This window comes from Arvicola amphibius, chromosome 13 (genome assembly GCF_903992535.2).
Source record: "Arvicola amphibius chromosome 13, mArvAmp1.2, whole genome shotgun sequence".
Taxonomy (NCBI): domain Eukaryota; kingdom Metazoa; phylum Chordata; class Mammalia; order Rodentia; family Cricetidae; genus Arvicola; species Arvicola amphibius.
In genome coordinates, this window is record NC_052059.1 from 41,246,951 (window position 1) to 41,266,862 (window position 19,912).

A 19,912-nucleotide genomic window follows, 5' to 3' on the forward strand; every position below is an offset into this window, starting at 1 on the left:
CATTATCTATTCATTTATTGATAGAGAAGTAGGGTGGTTCCTCTCCCTTGTTATATAACACAAGGAAGCAATAAATATGGGGGCACAAATCTCTCTATAAAAGGGTATGAAATTCTCTGGGTAAATGCCCAGGTCAGAAACAGCTGGGTTGTATAGTAAGTCCATATTTAATTTTTTTGAGAAACCGCCAAACATTTCCCCATAATGTACTAGATTACACCCCACCAACAGTGAATAAGGGTTCCCCTCTCCCCACAACCTCGCCAACATTTGCTGTAAAATCTCTTGATGACAGCCATTCTGACAGGGGGTGAGGGGGTATACCAAAGTAGTTTTGGTATAAAATTCCCCGATGGAGATACCCAGCACTTTTTAAAATAGTGATTATGCCTGTCTCTATTGTTTTAAATTGTCTATTCAATTCGTTTGCATATTTGTTGGTTAGCAAAACTTAGGACTTTGCTAAGCATACGTCATTGATATTGTAATTTTCTAATGGATTACTACGTATATAAAACACACATACACTTAGAAATATGTGTGCAAATATAAAAACTAACACTTCGAAGAGATAAATCTGTCTCTGGAGGCAGGACTAAAGGAGACCGTGTTGTTGGTAGTTTTTGTACCATTGAGTTCCTAAAATGACACAATATTATTTTAGTAGAAATAAATTAATACTTTTAAAGTAAACCCACCCACGCAGAGATGTAAGATGTCAAATTTGCTTAGCTACAGTTGATTTCCCTGAGAGTATTTTCCTTTTCATATTTCATTTTTAATTGACGCGTATTTTTTATCTGGTATGGTATATTTTGGTCTTAAATACATAATTTGTCCTAGCTGAATTTATTTACTTCTCCAAATCATCTAAGTACTTTTTTTTTTTTTTTTTTTTTTTTTTTTGGTTTTTCAAGACAAGGTTTCTCTTTAGCTTTGGAACCTATCCTGGAACTAGCTCTTGTAGACCAGGCGCCTCGAACTCATAGAGATCCTCCTGCCTCTGCCTCCCGAGTGCTGGGATTAAAAGCGTGCGCCACCACCGTCCGGCTGAGTACTCTTAAATCAGTTATTTATATGGGTTGTTTCCACATGATCTATCCACCAGGCGACACCTGAGGTCTGCGACAGACAACACTCACAGAAGCAGTAAGGGGGACTCCAGCGGGCTCCCGTACAGCTTGAAAACGGATGTGGACCAGTCAAAATCACTTCCGGGGGCAGCCAAGAGCTATGAGCGCCAACGCGGAGCCGAGGCGGCGCCCCGGAGTTGGGGTCGGCGTGGTGGTGACGAGCTGCGAGCATCCTCGCTGCGTCCTTCTGGGGAAGAGGAAAGGGTCGTTTGGAGCCGGCAGTTTCCAGCTTCCTGGGGGCCATTTGGAATTCGGGTGAGCGGGTCGACCTCGGGAAAACGGAAGTTGTGAGAGTAGCACCAGTCCTCTCGACAAATGCGTCCGTGTGGCGCGTCAGTGCGCAGTTGCGTTCCGTGTGTTCTCTACGGACTCGGGGTCTTCCAGTCTCCCGCCGGGAGGGGGCGCTGTGCCAGGGTCCTCGCTCCCTCGGTCCTCGCTCCGCCCTCCCCTGGCTGCAGGTGGGAGTCGTCTGTATGTCTTGGTGCTGACAGAGAAAGTGGATGTTTATGAAAACCTGGGAGTCTTCGCTTTGCCCCCATGTACTTTAGATATATTTCATTTCTGGCCGCCTTGCCTGTGGGAGTGTTTTCCGCGGTGGATGTCCCACACCCACAAAGTGGGAAGAGTGGTTAAGTCGGTTTCAATACAAGGCAAAGAAATCCTGACCTAGAGTTCATAAGTGTGTTCTAAACAGAGTGTGGTTAAACAGAGTGGGGATAAGAGTACCTAAATCCCCAAGATCCAGGGTTGCTCATTTTAGTAATGTTAAAGAATATAAAACACTTTATATGGAAGGTGGATGCTCAAACTTACGCCTCCTTCTAGCCAACATGTACTTGATTTTCTGGACTGTTTAAAAGGAAATCCTAGACTTCCTATTATCTATAAATACGTGGGTCAGTATTATCTAATAGTTTGTTGTTGTTGTTGTTGTTGTTGTTTTGGTTTTTTGTTGTTGTTGTTGTTTGTTTTGAGACAGGATATCACTATGTAGCGCTGCCTGACCTGGAACTCACGGAGATCTGGCTGTTTCTGCCCAGGACTCTTCCTGAGTGCTGGGGTGAAAGGCATGCGCCACCGCACTAGACCCTACCAGTCTCTTGTGGCATCTGCTTAGTCGGAAGGGAACATCCATTCCAAGGTGAACGTGATGCTTGTTCGTGCTTGCCCTTCTCTGTTTTAACCCTGGGGACCTATGCCACATAGCTGTCTCCTTCCAAATTTCCACTGTGGAATTCCCCCAGTCTCTGTGTTCCCGTGCAGTCAGATTTACCAGTGAGTTCCACTCTGAAGCAGTGCACTGGGCAAGCCTTATGAAGCTGGGCAACTCAATGTGCCTTTGACAGGGGACGTAAGGTACCAGTATCCCCCAGCTTCTGTGACTGACTCTTTTTCTGTTTGATTTTGTGTTTGGGAGTTTTGTTATTTATTGGTTTTGTTTTTGAGACAGAGTCTTATTCTGGCCCATGTTGGCCCGAATCTCACTGTAACGGAGGGTGGCCTGGACTTAACATTGGTCCTCCTGCCTCAGCTTCCTGAGCGTAGTGATTGAGGCATGACGGATTCATTGGCAGTGTCTCTCACTGGCTTGCCATCATAAGGAAGAGAACTATTTCTACTAGGCTAAAAATGCACAACTTCTTTCCTCTTGAAGGTAACCTGTCCATCCTATGTGGCCTGGGAGCCCACTGTTCTAGCTTCCTGCTCAACCCCCCAAACTCTGAGCACTCCAAATGGCCTCAGTTTTGAGGCTTAAACTGAAATTCGGAAGCCATTTAATACATTTGTGAAGGCTAAAAACCCCATGTGAAATTTAAGGTTTCCCTTGTCTATTTAAGATAGAAAGAGCTTGGGTACAGCTGACTTAAAAGCCTGGGCTTTTGCCAGACACACCAAACCACCCCCTAGCTGCCTAGGTCTAGCTCCAGTCAGAGATATTAATGTTGGTGGTTAAATGCTGATCTTCATCCAATATAAAGCTCTTTGAGTCTTCAAATCACTAAATATAGAATATGCAAACTGTCAATTCAGGGTTTTCCTTATTTTAAAGCATAAACTAATGAGTGTTGCTTCTATTTTATGCTACCACGTTTCCCCCAAGAATCTCATGTTGTGTGTACACTGAACAGGCTGTGTTTCTTCCTCCAGTGAGACCTGGGAAGAGTGTGCTCAAAGGGAGACCTGGGAAGAGGCTGCGCTCCGCCTGAAGGACGTGCGTTTCGCCTCCGTGGTGAATTCCTTCGTCGAGGAGGGGAACTACCATTATGTCACCATACTGATGAAAGGGGAGGTGGACACGGCGCATGAGTCAGAGCCGAAGAACATGGAACCGGAAAAAAATGAAGGTAAGAGAATCGTATATAATAAGGTGTTTCTTCAAAGAAACACATCATTACGAGTATCATTGCTTTCTGAAGAGAATTGGATTCTCAGATTTCTGTCTTTGCCCCTCCAGAAATTCCCGAGTTGGAGCGAGGGGTAGTGACAGAGGCCTTTAATCCCAGCACTTCAGAGGCAGAGGACAGATTTCTGTAAATTTGAGGCCAGCCTGGTCTACATAGCAAGTTCCAAGCTAGCTAGAGCTATGTAGAAAGATACAGTCTTAAAAAAAAAAGACAGAAAATTAAAAATGAAAACCCCTGTGTTGACATTGTAATCCTCAAGGTGATGGAAACAGAAGATGGGGAGTTGGGGGCGTGGTTATGTCATGAGGGCAAAGCTTAGCCTTTGCAGTGCTCTGACAAAACGCCCAACACTAGCAACATAGGGAAGAAGATTCCTTTAGCTCTGGTTTCCTAGGTTTTAGTGCATGGTCCTGGGCTTTATGGATTCTGGGCCCTCTGTGAGGTGGAATGTCAAAGAGACGCTATAATAGAGGCCTTCTCACCTGCCAGCTCCACAGCAGAGAGGCAGTGTGAGAAGGACCCGGTGTAGCCATCTGAGGCACATCCCAGTGTCGTCATCTACACAGTCCACACTTCTTAAAGTTTCCATCACCTCCGAAAATAGCAGCAGGAGCTGGGATCCACAGTTGACCCATGGAACTGTGTATGTAAGTATAGCAGCCATCACAGATGGGATTAATGCTCTCATGAAAGAGAGATCCTCACAGCGTCTTCCATATAAGCATACAAAACGAGTATGGCTGTCCCATGCGCCAGTATTAGTCCCAGATCCACAGAGTCCAACCCCCCAAAACCAACAAGGAGACCGAGTCCCGAGTCCTGTATATAAAAGCAAAGAGCCTTTATTTTTACACAAGTTCGCAACTCGGGTTCTCTGTGTGCCCAAGGTAGTGACTCAATCGGAGCACTCTGAGCCCAGTTGGGGTTGGGTTTTTATAGTAGCAAAGGTAGGGGTGAGGGATTTCTAAGGTTCAGGACTCCCGATTGGCTGACATTTGTCTAAGCGTGTCTGGTGAAAAGCGATGGGTGTGTGCTGGCAGGTGATCCTATCTGCAATGGTTGCATATGCCCCATATGGAGCTGTAGGGGCAGATATGGGAAACAATGATCCTATCTGCAATGGTTGGAACATTAGGAATTTCCTCCTTGGTGAAAAGGGGACATGTGTGTGCTGCGCTAAGGGACTTCAGTTCCTGGGTAGAGCATGGGTGGTCTCTCAGGTGTGGTCTTTCTTAGAACCAGGTATTACCTTAGGGTAAACTGAGACTCAGGCCTGCCTTCCTATTGATCTATAGAACCTGTCTTGGCAGGTGTGTACCAAGCTGCCCTGGGTCCTACATTAGGAAATGGGTCATTACCAGACATCATGTCTTGCCAGCATCTTGATCTTAGTCTTCCAACCTGCAGAACTGTATGAGATAAATAACTTTGTGTGTAAGCTACTTAGTGTAGGCTATCCCGTTACAACCATGCAGACAGAGACAATGTAGAGATGTGAAAATACATAGATAAAATACAGACTGCCTGGGTTTATGTTATGGATCTTACACTGTGTTCTTGTGAGGACGCAGTAAAACCACTGAGCTGGGTCACGCCATGTGTAGAAAGAAAGGATTATTTGGAGAAATGGCTGTCTCCATGGGTAGGAGGGAGGACAGAAGACAGCAAAAGACAGAAAGCTTTGACAGTTTTTAAGAACTAGGCTGTGATAGGAGGGAGCCTAAAAGCAGGAATAGCCTGGAAGTTTAGAGTTGGGGCACCCGTGCAGGGAAGGAGAAGGAACCGTCTAGTTTAGAGACTTCAGTGTGTGTTACAGGGTTGTGTTAATATGGAACCAGGTGCCCCATATGGAGCTGTAGGGGCAGATATGGGAAACAATGGCTCTTCCTGACAGAAAGAAGTCTTATTCACAGGTTTCTAAGCCGTAGTTCTCAACCTGTGGGATCGACCCCTTTGGGGCCAAACAGCCCTTCACAGGGGTCACCTAGAACCACCAGAAAACACAGATGTGATGGCGTAAATCACAAACAATCCCACACCAGTTTGGAATTGTGATTAATAGAATGGTTATTTATTTAAAGGGGAAAAACTTACAGATTACCGGCCCAGACAACAGCCCTCTGCGCAATCAGGAAGAGAGCCTAGTCATCAGAAGAAGAGCCGGAAGCCAGAGAGCGAGCGGAGGGAAGTGGCTGCATTTTTAAAGAGAGAGACCATGCCCCAATGGGCTGGTATCTCAGCGGCTATTGGCTGAAGGAGCAGAAGGAGCTCCCACAACACAGATGTTTACGTCAGGATTCTTTTTTTTTTTTTTTTTTTTTTTTTTTTGTGTTTTTCTTTAATTATTTTTTTTTTCTCATGGTTTATTTTTTTTTATATTTAAAAATTTCCATCTCCTTCCCTCCTCCTCCCCCCTCCCTCCCCTCCTTCTCCCCTTTCTCTCCCCTCCTTCTCCCCCTTCCCTCCCCTCCCCTCCACCCATACCTCCCCTCCCTCCCTCTCAAGGCCAAGGAGCCATCAGGGTTCCCCACTCTATGCTAAGACCAAGGTCCTCCCAACTCCCCCCAGGTCCAGGAAGGTGATCGACCAAGCCGAGAAGGCTCCCACAGAGCCCGTCCATGAAGAAGAATCAGAGCCCAGAGCCATTGTCCCTTGCTTCTCAGTCAGCCCCCGCCGTTGGCCACACTCAGAGAGACGGGCCTGGTCGCATGATCCATCAGTCCCACTCCAACTGGAGTTGGCGATCTCCCATCAGTTCTGTCCCACCGTCTCCATGAGTGAACGCACCCCTCTCGTTCCTGACCCTCTCCCTCATGCTCTCGCTCCCTCCGCTCCTCATCGGGACCCTGGGAGCTCAGTCCAGCGCTCCAACGTGGGGCTCAGTCACCCTCCCCATCTGTCGCCAGCTGGAGGCTCCCCCACGGTCCTGACCTTCCCCCTCATGTTCCCTCTCCTTCTGCTCCTCATCAGGACCCTGGGAGCTCAGTCCGGTGCTCCAAGGTGGGGCTCTGTCATTTTCTTCATCTATCGTCAGGTGGAGGTTCTATGGTGATATGCAAGAAATTCATCAGTATGGCTATAGGAACTGGCCTTTTCAGGCTCCCTCCTAACACTAGCAAAATGACTGCTGTGAAGCAGCAGTGAAATAATTGTATGGTTGGGGGTCACCGCATCGTGAGGAGTTGAATTAAAGGGTCGCAGCACTAGGAAGGTTGAGAACCGGTTTTTAAGGAATGCTGATCTTAGACTTTTGTTTATATACTGGCTGTTATGGTAAAAATAAAATGGCGTCATTCCCTGAGTGGCCTGGACCAAGATGCTACAGGTCCCCAAGTAGCAGCAGTAGGCGGTGGGCCACAAGGCCACAGTCATGAAGGCAGCTGGTCTTAGGGAGGGAGCCACACGGCGGGTGAGTGACAGAGATGGATAGGCACATGCCATGCAGAGTGAGGTTGGATATTTATCTAGTGGATAATGGAAGGGAAGGGAAAAGAGGGAAGGGGAAAAGTGGAGAGAAAGGAGCGAGGCAGAAGCTGCCTCTTTGGGTGAGAGATGGAAAGGAAGGGACTCAGGCTGGAAGTGGAAGGAAGATCTGCCTGCCTCAGCGGGGAGTGTGGGGGTGTGGGGTGGGCTTGTCTCTTAAAGGGACAGGACAGACCATTACACCAGCAATCCTTCTGATTACCTGGTCAGAGACCAGCCTGAGGTGAGCCCAGATTGTAATTGCCACATAGTCCATGGCACTGCCATTTTGGGGGCCCACTTTGGACCTAATTGTTCTCTGTGACCCTGGCCAAGTTACGTATGAGAGCAGTAGACACCTCACATGAGTTCATCTAAGGACTAAATGCTTTGATGCATGAAACCCTGTCTCCAAACTTGGAAACAAAACAGCCCAGGGTTTCACCGATCACCCTTCTCTTCCAGCGGTCTTCGCTCTAAACAAGTTTGATTTGCACAGCCAAGTTAGCCCTAGGTCGCTGCTGCTTTGATTAGTGCTAGGCCACTTGTAAAGTCGACTAATGGTTTTCTGAGTAAATAATAGCTTAGTTCGCCAAATGAAAGCTCCTTGCTCTCTGTGTGCACTGATCACCCCTCTCTTCTAGGTTGGGAGTGGACTCCTTGGGAAGAATTTCCTCCATCAGACCAGCTTTTCTGGGCTCTCCGTTGCTTAAAAGAGCAAGGCTATGACCCATTTAGAGAGGACCTGAACCACCTGCATGGGTACAGAGGAGAGCATCTCGAAGGAGCCAAGAAAATTCCTTGATTTAAAACAAAACTTTAGTAAATGAAAGATTCCATGTTTCAGGACAACTCCCATTTTATCTGCAAAGCCGCATGGTCGTTAGTTTGTTTAGTCTCCTAAAGTAACTGGAACCCTTAAGAAAACCTTCCTGGAATGTGTCCCTGAGTAGGGTGAACAGGAGCTTGTGGCTAATTACATCTACTGCTGTAAGTTACTCTTGTCAGCTGCATGGAGGCAAGTGTGACAGATTCTGTCTTGCTGTTCTAATTCAAATAGAGGTCAAAATTCAAATACGGTCATTCAGATTTGGAAGCAATTTGCCCACTGCAAAATTCGTCTGTGCTTGTTGCTGTCCTTTCTCCTCTTACTTGAGAAGAATTTTTAAACGATGATGTGACAGTCATGACGTGTGTTTGGCTGTACTTCCCCGATTTCTGACAGGGAATCTGTGCTAAATGTGAGACAGACTAAGTTTGGATCCTACTGCTAAAGGTCAAGCTAGCTGCGTTTCCCTCTCTCTGCCTGAGATCTTGTATGTGTCCTTGTGTGGTGGCATTACACAGAGCGATGCACTGGGTCTCTGAGTGTGGGGGATCTCCCAGAGGTCATCCAGAACTTTGTAGGGGCACCAAGGGCAAAAGCTGGTTGGTTGATTGCTCTCCCCTCCATTCCCCCACCACCCCCCAGCAAATTGTAAAGCTTTCCTGTGAGAGACTGAACAGTGAATGTCTCACAGGGCTGCATGCACAGGGCTGCATCCTGTCTGCAATGAAGGCTGGTTTGGATTTTAACCTGCTTCTGGCCTTGGGGGTAGGGTGGGGGTGGAAAAATCACCTTCTTGGTGTAAGGATCACCCCGGGCACAGCCAATGTTAATAGCGGAAGCCCACGGTGATCAGCATCCAGCCAAGCCCTGGAGTGCATGTGCTGTCTCATCTTAGTCAGGCAGAGCATGGTTTTCTGGCTGATGTTTCTCCAGTCACTGGCTCCCGCTGCTGCCCAGGGCCCTGGGGAGCTCTTCCTGTGAGGTTATTTTCCAGTCCCCTCTGCTGCATCGATGCCGCCTGAGCTCTGTATCCTGTGCTTTGGGCTCTTGTTCCTTCAATAGCAATCCTGGTTTACCTGTTTTCTTTCTTTGGTTTTTATGAGACAGGGTTTCTCTGTGTAGCCCTGACTGTCTTGGAACCTGTTCTGTAGACCAGGCTGGCCTCGTAGTCAGAGATCTGCCCACCTCTGCCTGCCAAGTGCTGGGATTAAAGGCGTGCACCACCACTGCCTCCCAAGTGCTGGGATTAAAGGCGTGCACCACCACTGCCCAGATTAATTTCTTCTAATCAGAGCAAAAACAAAGAAGATGGTGGGGGAGGCAGCAGCACCTCCTGTGCACAGCCCTGGCAGATGGTTGAAGAATGTTGTTACATAATCCAGAATTATTTTTGTAATATCCAACTATCGCAAATTTTTGCATTCTTACTTTTCGACAGTCTCATATAACTCAGGTTGGCTTCCAACTCAGTGTCTGAAGCTGAGGATAACCTTGAACTCCTGATCCTCCCACCTCAGCCTCCCTGATGCTGAGTCCAACTGCATCCCTCCTCATCCTCTTGTTAAGTGTGCAGAGCAGCTGTCCAGAGCCCCTGGTGCATGGTTCATTTCTGAATGGTTTAGGTACTGGGGTTTGAACCTAGCGCTTCACATGTGATGGGCAAGTGCTGGAACAGACTGTGAAGGCAAGAGAGCCAGCTTCCTGCTGCCGGGAGATTTGCTCCAGGGTAAGATGACGGCTTTCTCACTGGCAAGTTTTTGTTAGTTTTTGTTTGCTGTTAGCATGGATTCAATTTTTATGTGGTCAATAAACTTTTCTCGTTTTAAATTTCTAATGTTAAATATCATTTCATAAAAGCTTATAAAAATAAAGTCTGATTTTTCAGGAATTTATAAAGGGATCAAAAACCTAAGGGCTCCGGAGATGGGTTTAGTTCTGTGGTAGAGAATTTGCTAGGCGGGGTTCAGTCCTCAGCTCCAAGAAAAAATTACAAAAGACTAAAAAAAAAAAAAAAAAATGGCAATCAAAGGTGTTTTGAATCCTTGCCCAAAGATTCTAACTGAATTTTGCTCTTTTAAAACACTATTATTCTGATGTTTGTTATGGAAAAAAATTTTTAAATTACACCTATTAATAAACCCCATTTTATCTTACTTACACCTACATTGTCTCAATGTTTGTGTTCAAATTTGATCCATGTATGCTCCTAAGACTTCTGGGGCCAGGGAGGTGCTGCTGGGTCTTAAAGAGCCAGCTGACCTGGAACTCACAGTGTATACCAGGCTGGCCTGAATATACATACATCTGCCTGTCACCATGCCTGGCACATGTGCATTTTTTTAAATTTTATGTGCATTGGTGTTTTGTCTAAATGTCTGTGTGAGTGCTGGATCCCCTGGAACTGGAGCTATGGACAGCTGTGAGTTGCCATGTAGGTGCTGAGAATGGAACCTGGGTTCTCAGGAAGAGCAGTCAGTGCTGTTTAACCTCTGTGTCATCTCTCCTACACATTTTTTTGTTTGTTTGCTTTATTGAGACAGTTTAACAGCCCTGGCTGTCTTAGGACCCACTCTGTAGGCCAGGCTGGCCCAGAACTCAGTAATCTGCCTGCCTCTGCCTCCTGAGTACCGGGATTAAAGACATGTGCCACCACTGCCCAGCATGCACATGTGGATTTTTAACTAGAATCTTTAAATGTTAACTGGCACTAATGCTGGTAGAAGACCAAGTGTATGCTTTATGCTAGTACTTTTTGTTCTTGTTTTGGTTTCTCAAGACAGGGTTTCTCTGTGTAGCTTTTGGTGCCTGTCCTAGAACTAGCTCTCGTAGACCAGGCTGACCTCAAACTCAGAGATCCTTCTCCTCTTCCTGGGATTTAAAGGTGTATACCACCACCAGCCCAGTTTATGCTGTTTCTTAAATGTTCTAAAATAATATATATTACATTTGCATTAATAAAAAACTTGTCTAAAAAACTGATAATTATACAAATATCTTAGACACAGACGGTAACTGATTGAAGTTAAAAACAGTTTAAAGTATGGGACTGGAGAGATGGCTCAGTGACTAAGAGCACAGACTGCTCTTCCAGAGGACCCAGGTTCAATTCCCAGCACCCACTTGGAAAAAAAAAAAGATATAGTCAATTTATCTTGTATGTTCTCATATACACCAGAATCTTATTTGAATATTATAAAATGCAACTCAATTTTTTCCCCCAAGACAGGTATTTCTCTGTGTAGTCTTCACTATCTTGGAACTCACTTTATAGACCAAGCTGGCCTCCAACTCAGATCTGTCTACCATTGCCCTCTGAATAAATGCTAGGATTAAAGGCATGTGCCACCACTCTCCAGTTTAAATGCAACTGGGTTTAAATGTTTCCTTCCTACACTGAAGATGTACCTAAATACATATAAATAAATGATAGACAATTGAAAAAAAATACAAAAAAGAGTTTATTTACACAAATTACAGTATTTACCACATATAAATAGTGATAGTTCTGTGGCTGCGACGCAGCCGACTCCGCTCTCAAGTGAGCACTCTGACTTTGCAATAGCACACTCAGAGCTCTGCGGCCTTGTTCTGCAGGGCTGCTCTGGCTCAGATGGCTCAGCGCTTACTATATAGGTCAAACTGGCCTCGCACTCACAGCAATCCCCCAGTCTCCCGGGTGCTGGGATTACTGGTATGCACTGCCATGCCTGGCTCAGTGTCCTTTCAAGTTATGTGTCATGTCCTTCAGTCTCTTTTCCAGAGCTGCTATGTACGAACCCAACACAACAGTAATTCTGACTAATCGGCAAACAGCTGCCTGGTAGATGAGACAGAAACCCCAGTTGGTTTGCAGAGGGCTGCTCCTTAGGGGTGTGTGGTTTGCATTTCCCTCTGGAGAACTCTGCAGCACTGGAGCCTGCATAAGCCACACACCTTCTTCAATCAGAGTCGCTACTGCTGCTTGACGAGTCTGTAGACATAACCTCGACATCATCTTCGTTCTCCTTGTTGTGCCCAGGAGGCTCCAACAGAAAGTCACTGCTGTGATTTGGTGGTAGCATGTTCACGGACATGTCATTTGACTGCCATGGGTACTGTGGAGCAAGGACATCTGGAGAAAAGCACATGGGATCAGTTCTATTTGTAATCCATTGATATGTAATCAATCACCCTCCCATTATGCAAGTAACTTAATTTCATCTACCCACCTACTTTGTAGTACCAAAGATCTAACAAGATTAGGGTTTCACACATGCTAAACACAAACTACATCCATCTAACCCCCCAGGGGTCCTGCGCCATGGTTCTCTCTATGATAGCTATTCATCCATTATCTGTTACTAGTTAATAGTTCTTTCGATTTTCCTTTTCAAGTTACTGGTGTGGTTTGTCTCTCAAAGGGATCATAACAGTGTACTACAATTGCAGTGAGAACGACAATATCTGGGATCAATAAACAGAGTTCCCAAATTCTCACTTGAGCACAGAAGTGATAGCTAAAGCTGGGTTTCAGAAAGCAGTCCCCCCTTAGGTCCTTTCTCGTTTAGGAAGGTTCTTCCACATTAAAACATGGCACCTACAAAACATGCTTGGTCTATTTGGGGAGCATGCCTCTCAACTGCAACAATGTTCTTCAGAGTAGTAATAAGGGCAGGTCCAGAGCCTGGGGAGGGTGGCGGAGATGCACAGGGACAGAAGTGCTTAGACTAGTGTCATGCACGCCACTGCAGGGTCTTTGGCACAGAACAAATGGGCAAGGAACCTGGACAGGCAGACAAGGCTGGGCCTGGACTCAAGGGTTCGCTGTGAGACGATGCCCCGCGGGCCTCTGAAAACCTTGGTCTGTCTGAGCACACCACCCTTGCCGTCAGCAGTACCTGGCAGCCTGCCTGCTGCAAGGGCATCCCCTGGGAGATGGCCATTCACACCACTTGTGGAAGGATTGTTCATCTGACCCAACAATCCACTTCTCATCTCTAAATCAGTTGGGTACGGCCTCCGAGGGTCTCCTAAAACAATAAAGACAGCTTTTAATGCAGGCTTAAAATTTTTTTTTAAAGAATACCAGCCTACAAATCACAATCCCAGAGAACCTAGACAACAGTGAGGACCCTAAGAGAGACATACATGGATCTAATCTACCTGGGAAATAGAAAAAGACAAGATCTGAGTAAATTGGGAGCTTGGGAACTATGGGAGAGGGTTTAAAGGGAGGGGAAAGGATGGAAGGGGAGCAGAGAAAAATGTATAGCTCAATAAAATCAATTAAAAATTCAAAAAATAATTATGTTCTTTGAAATATTAACTTTCCTTGGTGCACACTAAAAACCTCAAACTCTTTGAGACAGGGGTCTCACTACATAGCCCATGCTGGCCTCAGATTTGCAGTCCTGCCGAGGCCTCTTAGCTGTTGTCTTTACAGTGATGGACTACCACACCTTGCCTGGTTACATTTAAAATTCTCAAGCTGGGCATGGTGGCACATCCATTAATCCCAGCCTCCAGGAGGCAGAAGTAGGTAAACTATAGCAATCTCAATTCTTCCAACTTAATTCTATTTCTTAGTAAGAAACATTAACAAGGATTCATACTTGAGGTCTCAGACGGCATTACTATGACACTGAAGAAAATCCCTTTATTAGCAGGTGTTATTTTAGGGAAGTACATTCCACATTTAAATCATTTTATTCTTACATAAGAAGCATTGTTACCTGGAACCCAAGTCAATGGTGCACACACAGCATTGCTTGCACTAATCCTATGTGCATATTTAATGATTTCTTCCGATGAGATAGCACCTGAGTTGAGGGGGGAAGAGAAAGTTCACACCAATAAATACAAGTTTAGAAGAGCATACATCACAGGCACACATTATACTTAATCAGAAAATAGGCTAATTTCAGCTGTCTCTCTTCCCTAACCCCAGCACACACCTTGAAAGTGTTAAAGATTTCCAAACTAAAGAACCAAGACACCATTCAGCAAAATCAGCTAACATAAATTCGAGAGCTGCATTGATAATGCTCAATAGTCTCAATTACTAGCCGCCAGCAAATGCAGAACTCTTCTGACCACCACAGCGAGGAACAAAATGAGGGAAAGCACTCCGTCCCAGCTAAGTCAGCAGTGCGCATCCTCTGTGACAGCTGAGAGGGTTCTGAATGGACCACGCACCAGAGTCCAAGGAACGGGAAGAGTTCTTCATGCTATAAACTTCAGGCCCGTTTAAAAGGCACTATGAACCTCACTGACAGACTCAGCCATCTCCCCTAAAGATTTGCTTCTTGCTATAGAGGTCCACCCATCTCTCAATAACAGTCAGAAAGCAGATTCCAAATGGGCAGGAGGAAAACAAATCAGAGACGACTAACTGTAAATCAAATGCACAAGCATTAAAGCCAAGGAACCATAATCTCCCTCTAAGTATCTGAAGATCCATAGCTCATGACGTAAGGCTTTAAAGTGGGCAGAGGGCAGGCAGGTGGTTCTCCCATCTCAGTTTACCGTGGTCACGTGTTCTCTCTGCCTAGCCTTCAAACACTTATGTAAACCCCACTCCTCTTTCTTTCTCAACAGTTTTACAGATCATTGTCTTTACTATACGGGTGAGTAAAAAGCACAAGTTCTTACAACTAGAGGAGGGTTGTAAGGTATGTCCACCCTCTCTGGGATGCCAACTGCAATACAAGAACACACTTTACAATGAGAACTACTAGGCACCCTTTTAACAGCTTCATTAGCAGTATTTCTATCAGCTTGGTTACGAGTATACACATGAGAGAATGTACACGTGCGAACAGCTTTAGATGGCTCTGGGATCACACATGAACAAAACGCTTTTACCCACTGAACCATCTCCCTGGACCTTAATCAGCTTCAGCTTCAAGAGACACAACACAGCCTTGCTTTAAGTCAGCAGGTTGCCATGGTACCAACCTTTCCTTGCTTTCTCTATTGACTTGAGCTTCTCCTTTGCTTGGTAAACAGCTGTTGCCTAATTTAAACAAAATTTAAAGTACAAATTATTCTTAACTATAACAAAGCAGTTTTTAGATTCATTCACAAGGTTCCTCACCCACAGAAACAATTTCCAAGGCTTGGAAATCCCTGAATTTTTTCTGTGCTTTTCTGAAACACCACTTGGTGTCATTTACATCGTAGTTATGTTCAATGAAAGAAATATACTCATGAGTTAGTCTCCCACTAATAAGCAGCTGCTAGGAATATATGACATCAAAGGACAGGAAGGAATACTAGCGATGGGAGGGTTTAAGTAGAGATGGGGTAGGAGGATGGGGGCAGAAAGGTGAAGGGATGGATGTCAGTAAAACTATGCTTGGAACCCAAAGATTAACCCTGTCTCCAAAAACAAACCAAACAAATATAGCAAAAATGTGGATTGTGCCATTGTTCGAGCTATGAAACAAAAAGCAATTTTTCACTTTTCTACTTTTCTGTATTTTCTGATTTTTCCTGGCAAGTAAATATTACTTTCACAAGGAAAAATAATCAATTTTTAAAAAGCATTTTATGGTGGAAGCCGTGAGCCTATTTCACCTTGTCTGAAGGCTAGAGTTTCAGCTTGCTCCAAGTTGTTGCCATTCCACTCGGACCAAAGGTCAGAGAGTGGGAATTTACTTATATTCCTTCAAGGTCACTGCTTGTTTCTACCTCAAAGGTCCCACCTAGTTGTAGTCAGAGTTCTTGTCAACAGGTGTGGCTAACATCCAGCCCTTGTATACCCTTCCCTCTCCCCCAGAAAATCTAAGGATCCAACTCTCCCTGAGGGAGATTAACAATGAATTCCACCCAGGGAGTGTGTAGTCCGCAACCTTCAACTGGTATGTTCATTTCTTTGTATCATGCTAATAAAGGCTTTTTTTATTTTTATTTTTTACTCTTACTCCTACTTTTTGGGCAGGAACCCCTCCTGGTACTATCCTGTGCTCTGGTACTCTTTACTTACTTTTCTAATCCCCATGTCCCTACCCTGGTAAGTGGTATCTTTGTTAAAGCTGGTCTCCGACAATTTATTTAAAAGTCAAAACAAAACCCCCAAAGCATTTACTTGGGGTTTTTCTGTTTTGGGGGGCTCTAAGTTATCCTAAACCACCGAGGCACCCTTTCCTGGAGCCCACTGTGACACACTTGGAAGCTGTACATCAGCAACAAGAATGGCAGTTCATTGAGTCATATGAAAGTCAAACTCAGTTGTTTCTGTAATAAGATCATAGGACAATTATGATTGCAGCTAGCAAAATAACTGGACTTCTCAGAGCAAATAAATTACTTCTTCAAAAGAAGTAGCCAAGCTAGGCATGGTGGTACACACCTTTAATCCTAGCACCCAGGAGGCAGAAGCAGGTAGATAGCTCTGAATTTGAGGCCAGCCTGGTCTAGAGAATTCTAGTCCAGCTAGAGCTACTTAGGGAGACCATCTCAAAGCAAAAGAAAAAAGACAAAGAGCTGAGAGAGATGGCTCATCAGTTAAGACCAACTGCAGAAGGCCAAGTTCAGTACCCAGCAACCATACCCATAATGCAGCTCAAATAATCTCTAAGTCTAGTTCCAGGGGCCTGATGCCTCCGCCAGCTTCTGCCAGCCTTGCACACATCTGGTGCATTTACGTGGACAAAACACTCATATACATAAAAATATTTTACTTTTAAAAATGTGATTAAAATTTGTTTTAAATAGTAGAGAACAAAGGAAAACCTAGTCTAGAACCTTGATCAATAAACTTGCCTACCTTAAGATGGAAGGCAAAAAATAAAATTTTCAAGAATTCATAAAACTAGTACAAAATGTTTACTGACCCCCAAATATTTCATAAACTAGAGATTTTAACTACTAATATCAAACCCGGATTATGCCAAAATAAAAGTAAAGCTTCCTAGTTCTATAATTTAAAATATTTGAGTAAAATAAATAGCTGAAAGCCGGGTGGTGGCGGCACATGCCTTTAAACCCAGCACTTGGGATTAAGGTGGATCTCTGAGTTAGAGGCCAGCCTGGTCCACAGAGTGAGTTCAGGGCAGCCGTCAACTCACCAGGACTTGCTCCGCCTCCTTCAGCTGTCTCTGCAGCTGCCGAATGTCACTGTCCCTCTTCTCTGCTTCCTCCTCCAAAGCCTGCATTTCATGGTGGACGTTCCCCTGATGAAGCGCTAATTTCATCAGTTCTTGAAAATCCCCATCTCGCTGAATTAGCAGCTCCAAAACCTGTCAAAGAACAGTTGATTCCATCAGACAACAGGATAATCAAGGCCAATGAGACAAAGAATCCATATTTGAATTAGCTAGGTTGTCAATTTTAACACCTTAGAATATTCTTAATCAGCATTAACAATATACATAGCCCATTTGTGGTAATATGGGGAAGAGTCTTAATATTAATTTCCATTTATTCTATTCCTTTTCCATGCAGAACAAATCTTTCAAAAGTAATACTGTGCAAAATTTTGTGTTTATTCATCTTCCAGAGATTAAAAGCTCTTCCAAAATCTAATGGTTTTAAGTGACTTTAGCTGGTACCAAAACTTTAAAAACTTTGAGATACAAGTTATACTATGAGAAGCTATTAGAAGTTAGGTATTAGAAGCTAACAGAGATACATTTAAAGCCATAATTTCACACCCGTATGGGTTAGTGTGCAGAGAGCCTAGAAAATGAGGTGGTTTAAAAAAATAGTAAAGTAAGTTGGATGGTGATACACGCCTTTAATCCCAGCACTCAGGATGGGAGACAGGTGGATCTCCATGTTCGAGGCAAGCTTGATCTACAGAGTTCTGGGATAGTCGGGGCTACATAGAGAAACCCTGTCTCGATAAACAAACAAATAAGAAAATAAAATAAATAGATGATATGCAGATATGGCAAAATGCCGCAAATTTAATTTGCAACAGAAGTCTGGGGTTCAGTCTGTAGCCCTGCATTTACTAGCAGTAAGACACAGGAAAAGTCACCATCCTCAACAAACCTATTTTCTCCTCTAAAAACAAGGATTCCCTAATAACACCTACTATATGCCAGACTGTTTTAAGAACTCATGATATAATGCATATTACAACACACGAGAACAGCTCAGCAAGCCAGGCATGTTGACCACATCTGTAATCCCCACACTGAGGTACAGACAGGAGAATCAGTAAGTTCAAGGCAAGCCTTGATACATAAAAACCCATCTTAAAAAAAAAAAAGAAAAAGAAAAAGAAACAGAAAGAAAGAAAGATGGAGGTGGTGGCTCAAGCCTTTAATCCCAGTGCTTGGGAGCGGGGGCAGAGGCAGATGGATCTCTGAGTTCAAGGACAGCAATACAGATAATCCCTGTCTCAAAAAAAAACAAAACAAAAAATCATTTGAGAGTTTGTTTATATTTATGTTGTGTGAAAACAGAATGTTACTTGAAATCTTTAAACTGATATTTTAAAAGCACTGTTTCTTTACTTCATTTTTTATTTCTTTTTTTCCAAGACAGTGTCTCACTCTGTAGCCGCGGCTGTCCTGGAACTCACTCTGTAGGCCAGGCTGGCCTCACCAAGATCCCTGCCTCTGAAGGCGTGGGCCACCACTGCTTTTTAGATTTAAAAAAAAAAAAAAAACAACAACAACAAAAAAAAAAAAAACACGTTTACCTGGTTTTCCTCATCCAGCTGTAACAGCTTCTGATTTCTTGAAATTGCCAGCATTTCTATAAGTTCCCTAAAAGAAAAACGACCATCAGGGCATGGTGGTGCTTGCCTGTAAACTGCGTATTTGGGAGGACTTAGTGAAACCTTTTAAGAAGGCAGTAAGAGTCTGTCAAAGTAAATAAAATCCTCCCAGCATGCTGGACACTCATGGTGACTGTACACACAAAGACTCAGTTGTGGTTTACAAGAAAGCTCCCTGCCTTGGACTGTGGGTCTTCAGGGCAAATCTAGAAGGGTTGCAGTTTATGTAAAATGTTTCCTTGTAATAAAGCACTGACAGCCGTGATGATGGGGGCTTTTCCCTTACAAGGCTCCAGCTGACAGATTTAAAGCTGGCACGGCAATGTGGAGAATGACACCCTATTTAATCTATCGCTACCACACACCAGCCATCCCACCAAGTCCTGGATGTTTCCGGGTTTTGTTTTGTTTTTTCAGATGATGGGTTCATCTATCGGCCGCTCTGATGACTTCGCCAACAGCCCATTTTGGGGGGAAAGCTTGCCTTGCTAACACTGGCATAGGAGTCCCATGTGTGGGCTCCAGAGGGTTGCAGCTCAACCCTTATCAAACTGCTCCTCAGCAGTTTTACACATCTGTCTCCCTCTTGACCCTGGGCTCCTTCGTGACTACAGCATCCCTGCCCGTCGCACCCCAGGGAACGTTCTATCTGTTGAGTGTCCGTGAATCGGGTCCTTTCTTATGGGCTACTACAGTTTTGACGGTCCTGGGGGTGCCAGGTCACTGTCACACTGAGATGTCCCCTTGGTGGGGAAATGCTGCCCCAAACTCCGGAAGGCAGCAGACCCCAGGTCCACTACACTCGCACTCCGGAGACTCCCCAGCCCGCCTACCCTAGTCAGTCCCACAGCCGTCCCGGCCCGAGCAGGTTCCCAGGCCGCGGTTACCTCGACAAGACCTCCAGGTCGTCCAGCGCAGACAGCAGCCGCTCTCGTGTACTGCCGATGCCTGCCATGACAGAGACGCCCACCAGCCGCTCCTTCTCCTTCTCCCCGCTTGAAGAAGCCGCCATCGCCCAGTCGCTCACCAACCGCCGCATGCGCAGTGTGAGCTAGCGGCAGAAGGGGCGGGACCGGAAGGCGGAAGGGAGAGTCAGAGAGGCGGAGAGAGCGAGCGAGGTTCCCCACTAGAGCGCCGCCTACGTTCCTGGAGGTGCACTGCAGCTCTGGCGCCATCTGCAGGGCGGAGGAGGACTTGTGTCGCGTTCGAATCAGGCTTGCTTCTGCTGGACCCAGGATGAGAGACAGTGCCCAGTCTCCGGGGTCTTCTGTTTCCTTAGCAGCAATGGAAAGTATCTAACAAATGGATTTTTTTTTTTTTTGGTTTTTCGAGACAGGGTTTCTCTGCAGCTTTTTTAGAGCCTGTCACAAAT

General features: G+C 45.1%; 2 protein-coding genes across 2 annotated transcripts; one reads left to right on the forward strand and one right to left on the reverse strand.

Annotated features, from left to right (window-relative positions):
* The first annotated feature begins 1,196 nt into the window (after positions 1 to 1,196).
* Nudt15 (nudix hydrolase 15) lies at positions 1,197 to 9,022 on the forward strand. Its single transcript, XM_038310326.1, has 3 exons — positions 1,197 to 1,388; positions 3,282 to 3,478; positions 7,645 to 9,022. Exons 1-3 carry the CDS (start codon positions 1,234 to 1,236, stop codon positions 7,803 to 7,805), a joined length of 513 nt encoding a protein of 170 aa, XP_038166254.1. The 5' UTR covers positions 1,197 to 1,233; the 3' UTR covers positions 7,806 to 9,022.
* A 2,247-nt stretch (positions 9,023 to 11,269) lies between these two features.
* Med4 (mediator complex subunit 4) lies at positions 11,270 to 19,584 on the reverse strand. Its single transcript, XM_038310062.2, has 7 exons — positions 19,428 to 19,584; positions 18,463 to 18,529; positions 16,880 to 17,050; positions 14,766 to 14,823; positions 13,541 to 13,627; positions 12,707 to 12,838; positions 11,270 to 11,940 (listed from the first exon to the last, which is right to left on the reverse strand). The coding sequence occupies exons 1-7, from the start codon at positions 19,577 to 19,579 to the stop codon at positions 11,768 to 11,770; spliced, it is 840 nt and encodes a 279-aa protein (XP_038165990.1). The 5' UTR covers positions 19,580 to 19,584; the 3' UTR covers positions 11,270 to 11,767.
* Positions 19,585 to 19,912: the final 328 nt, after the last annotated feature.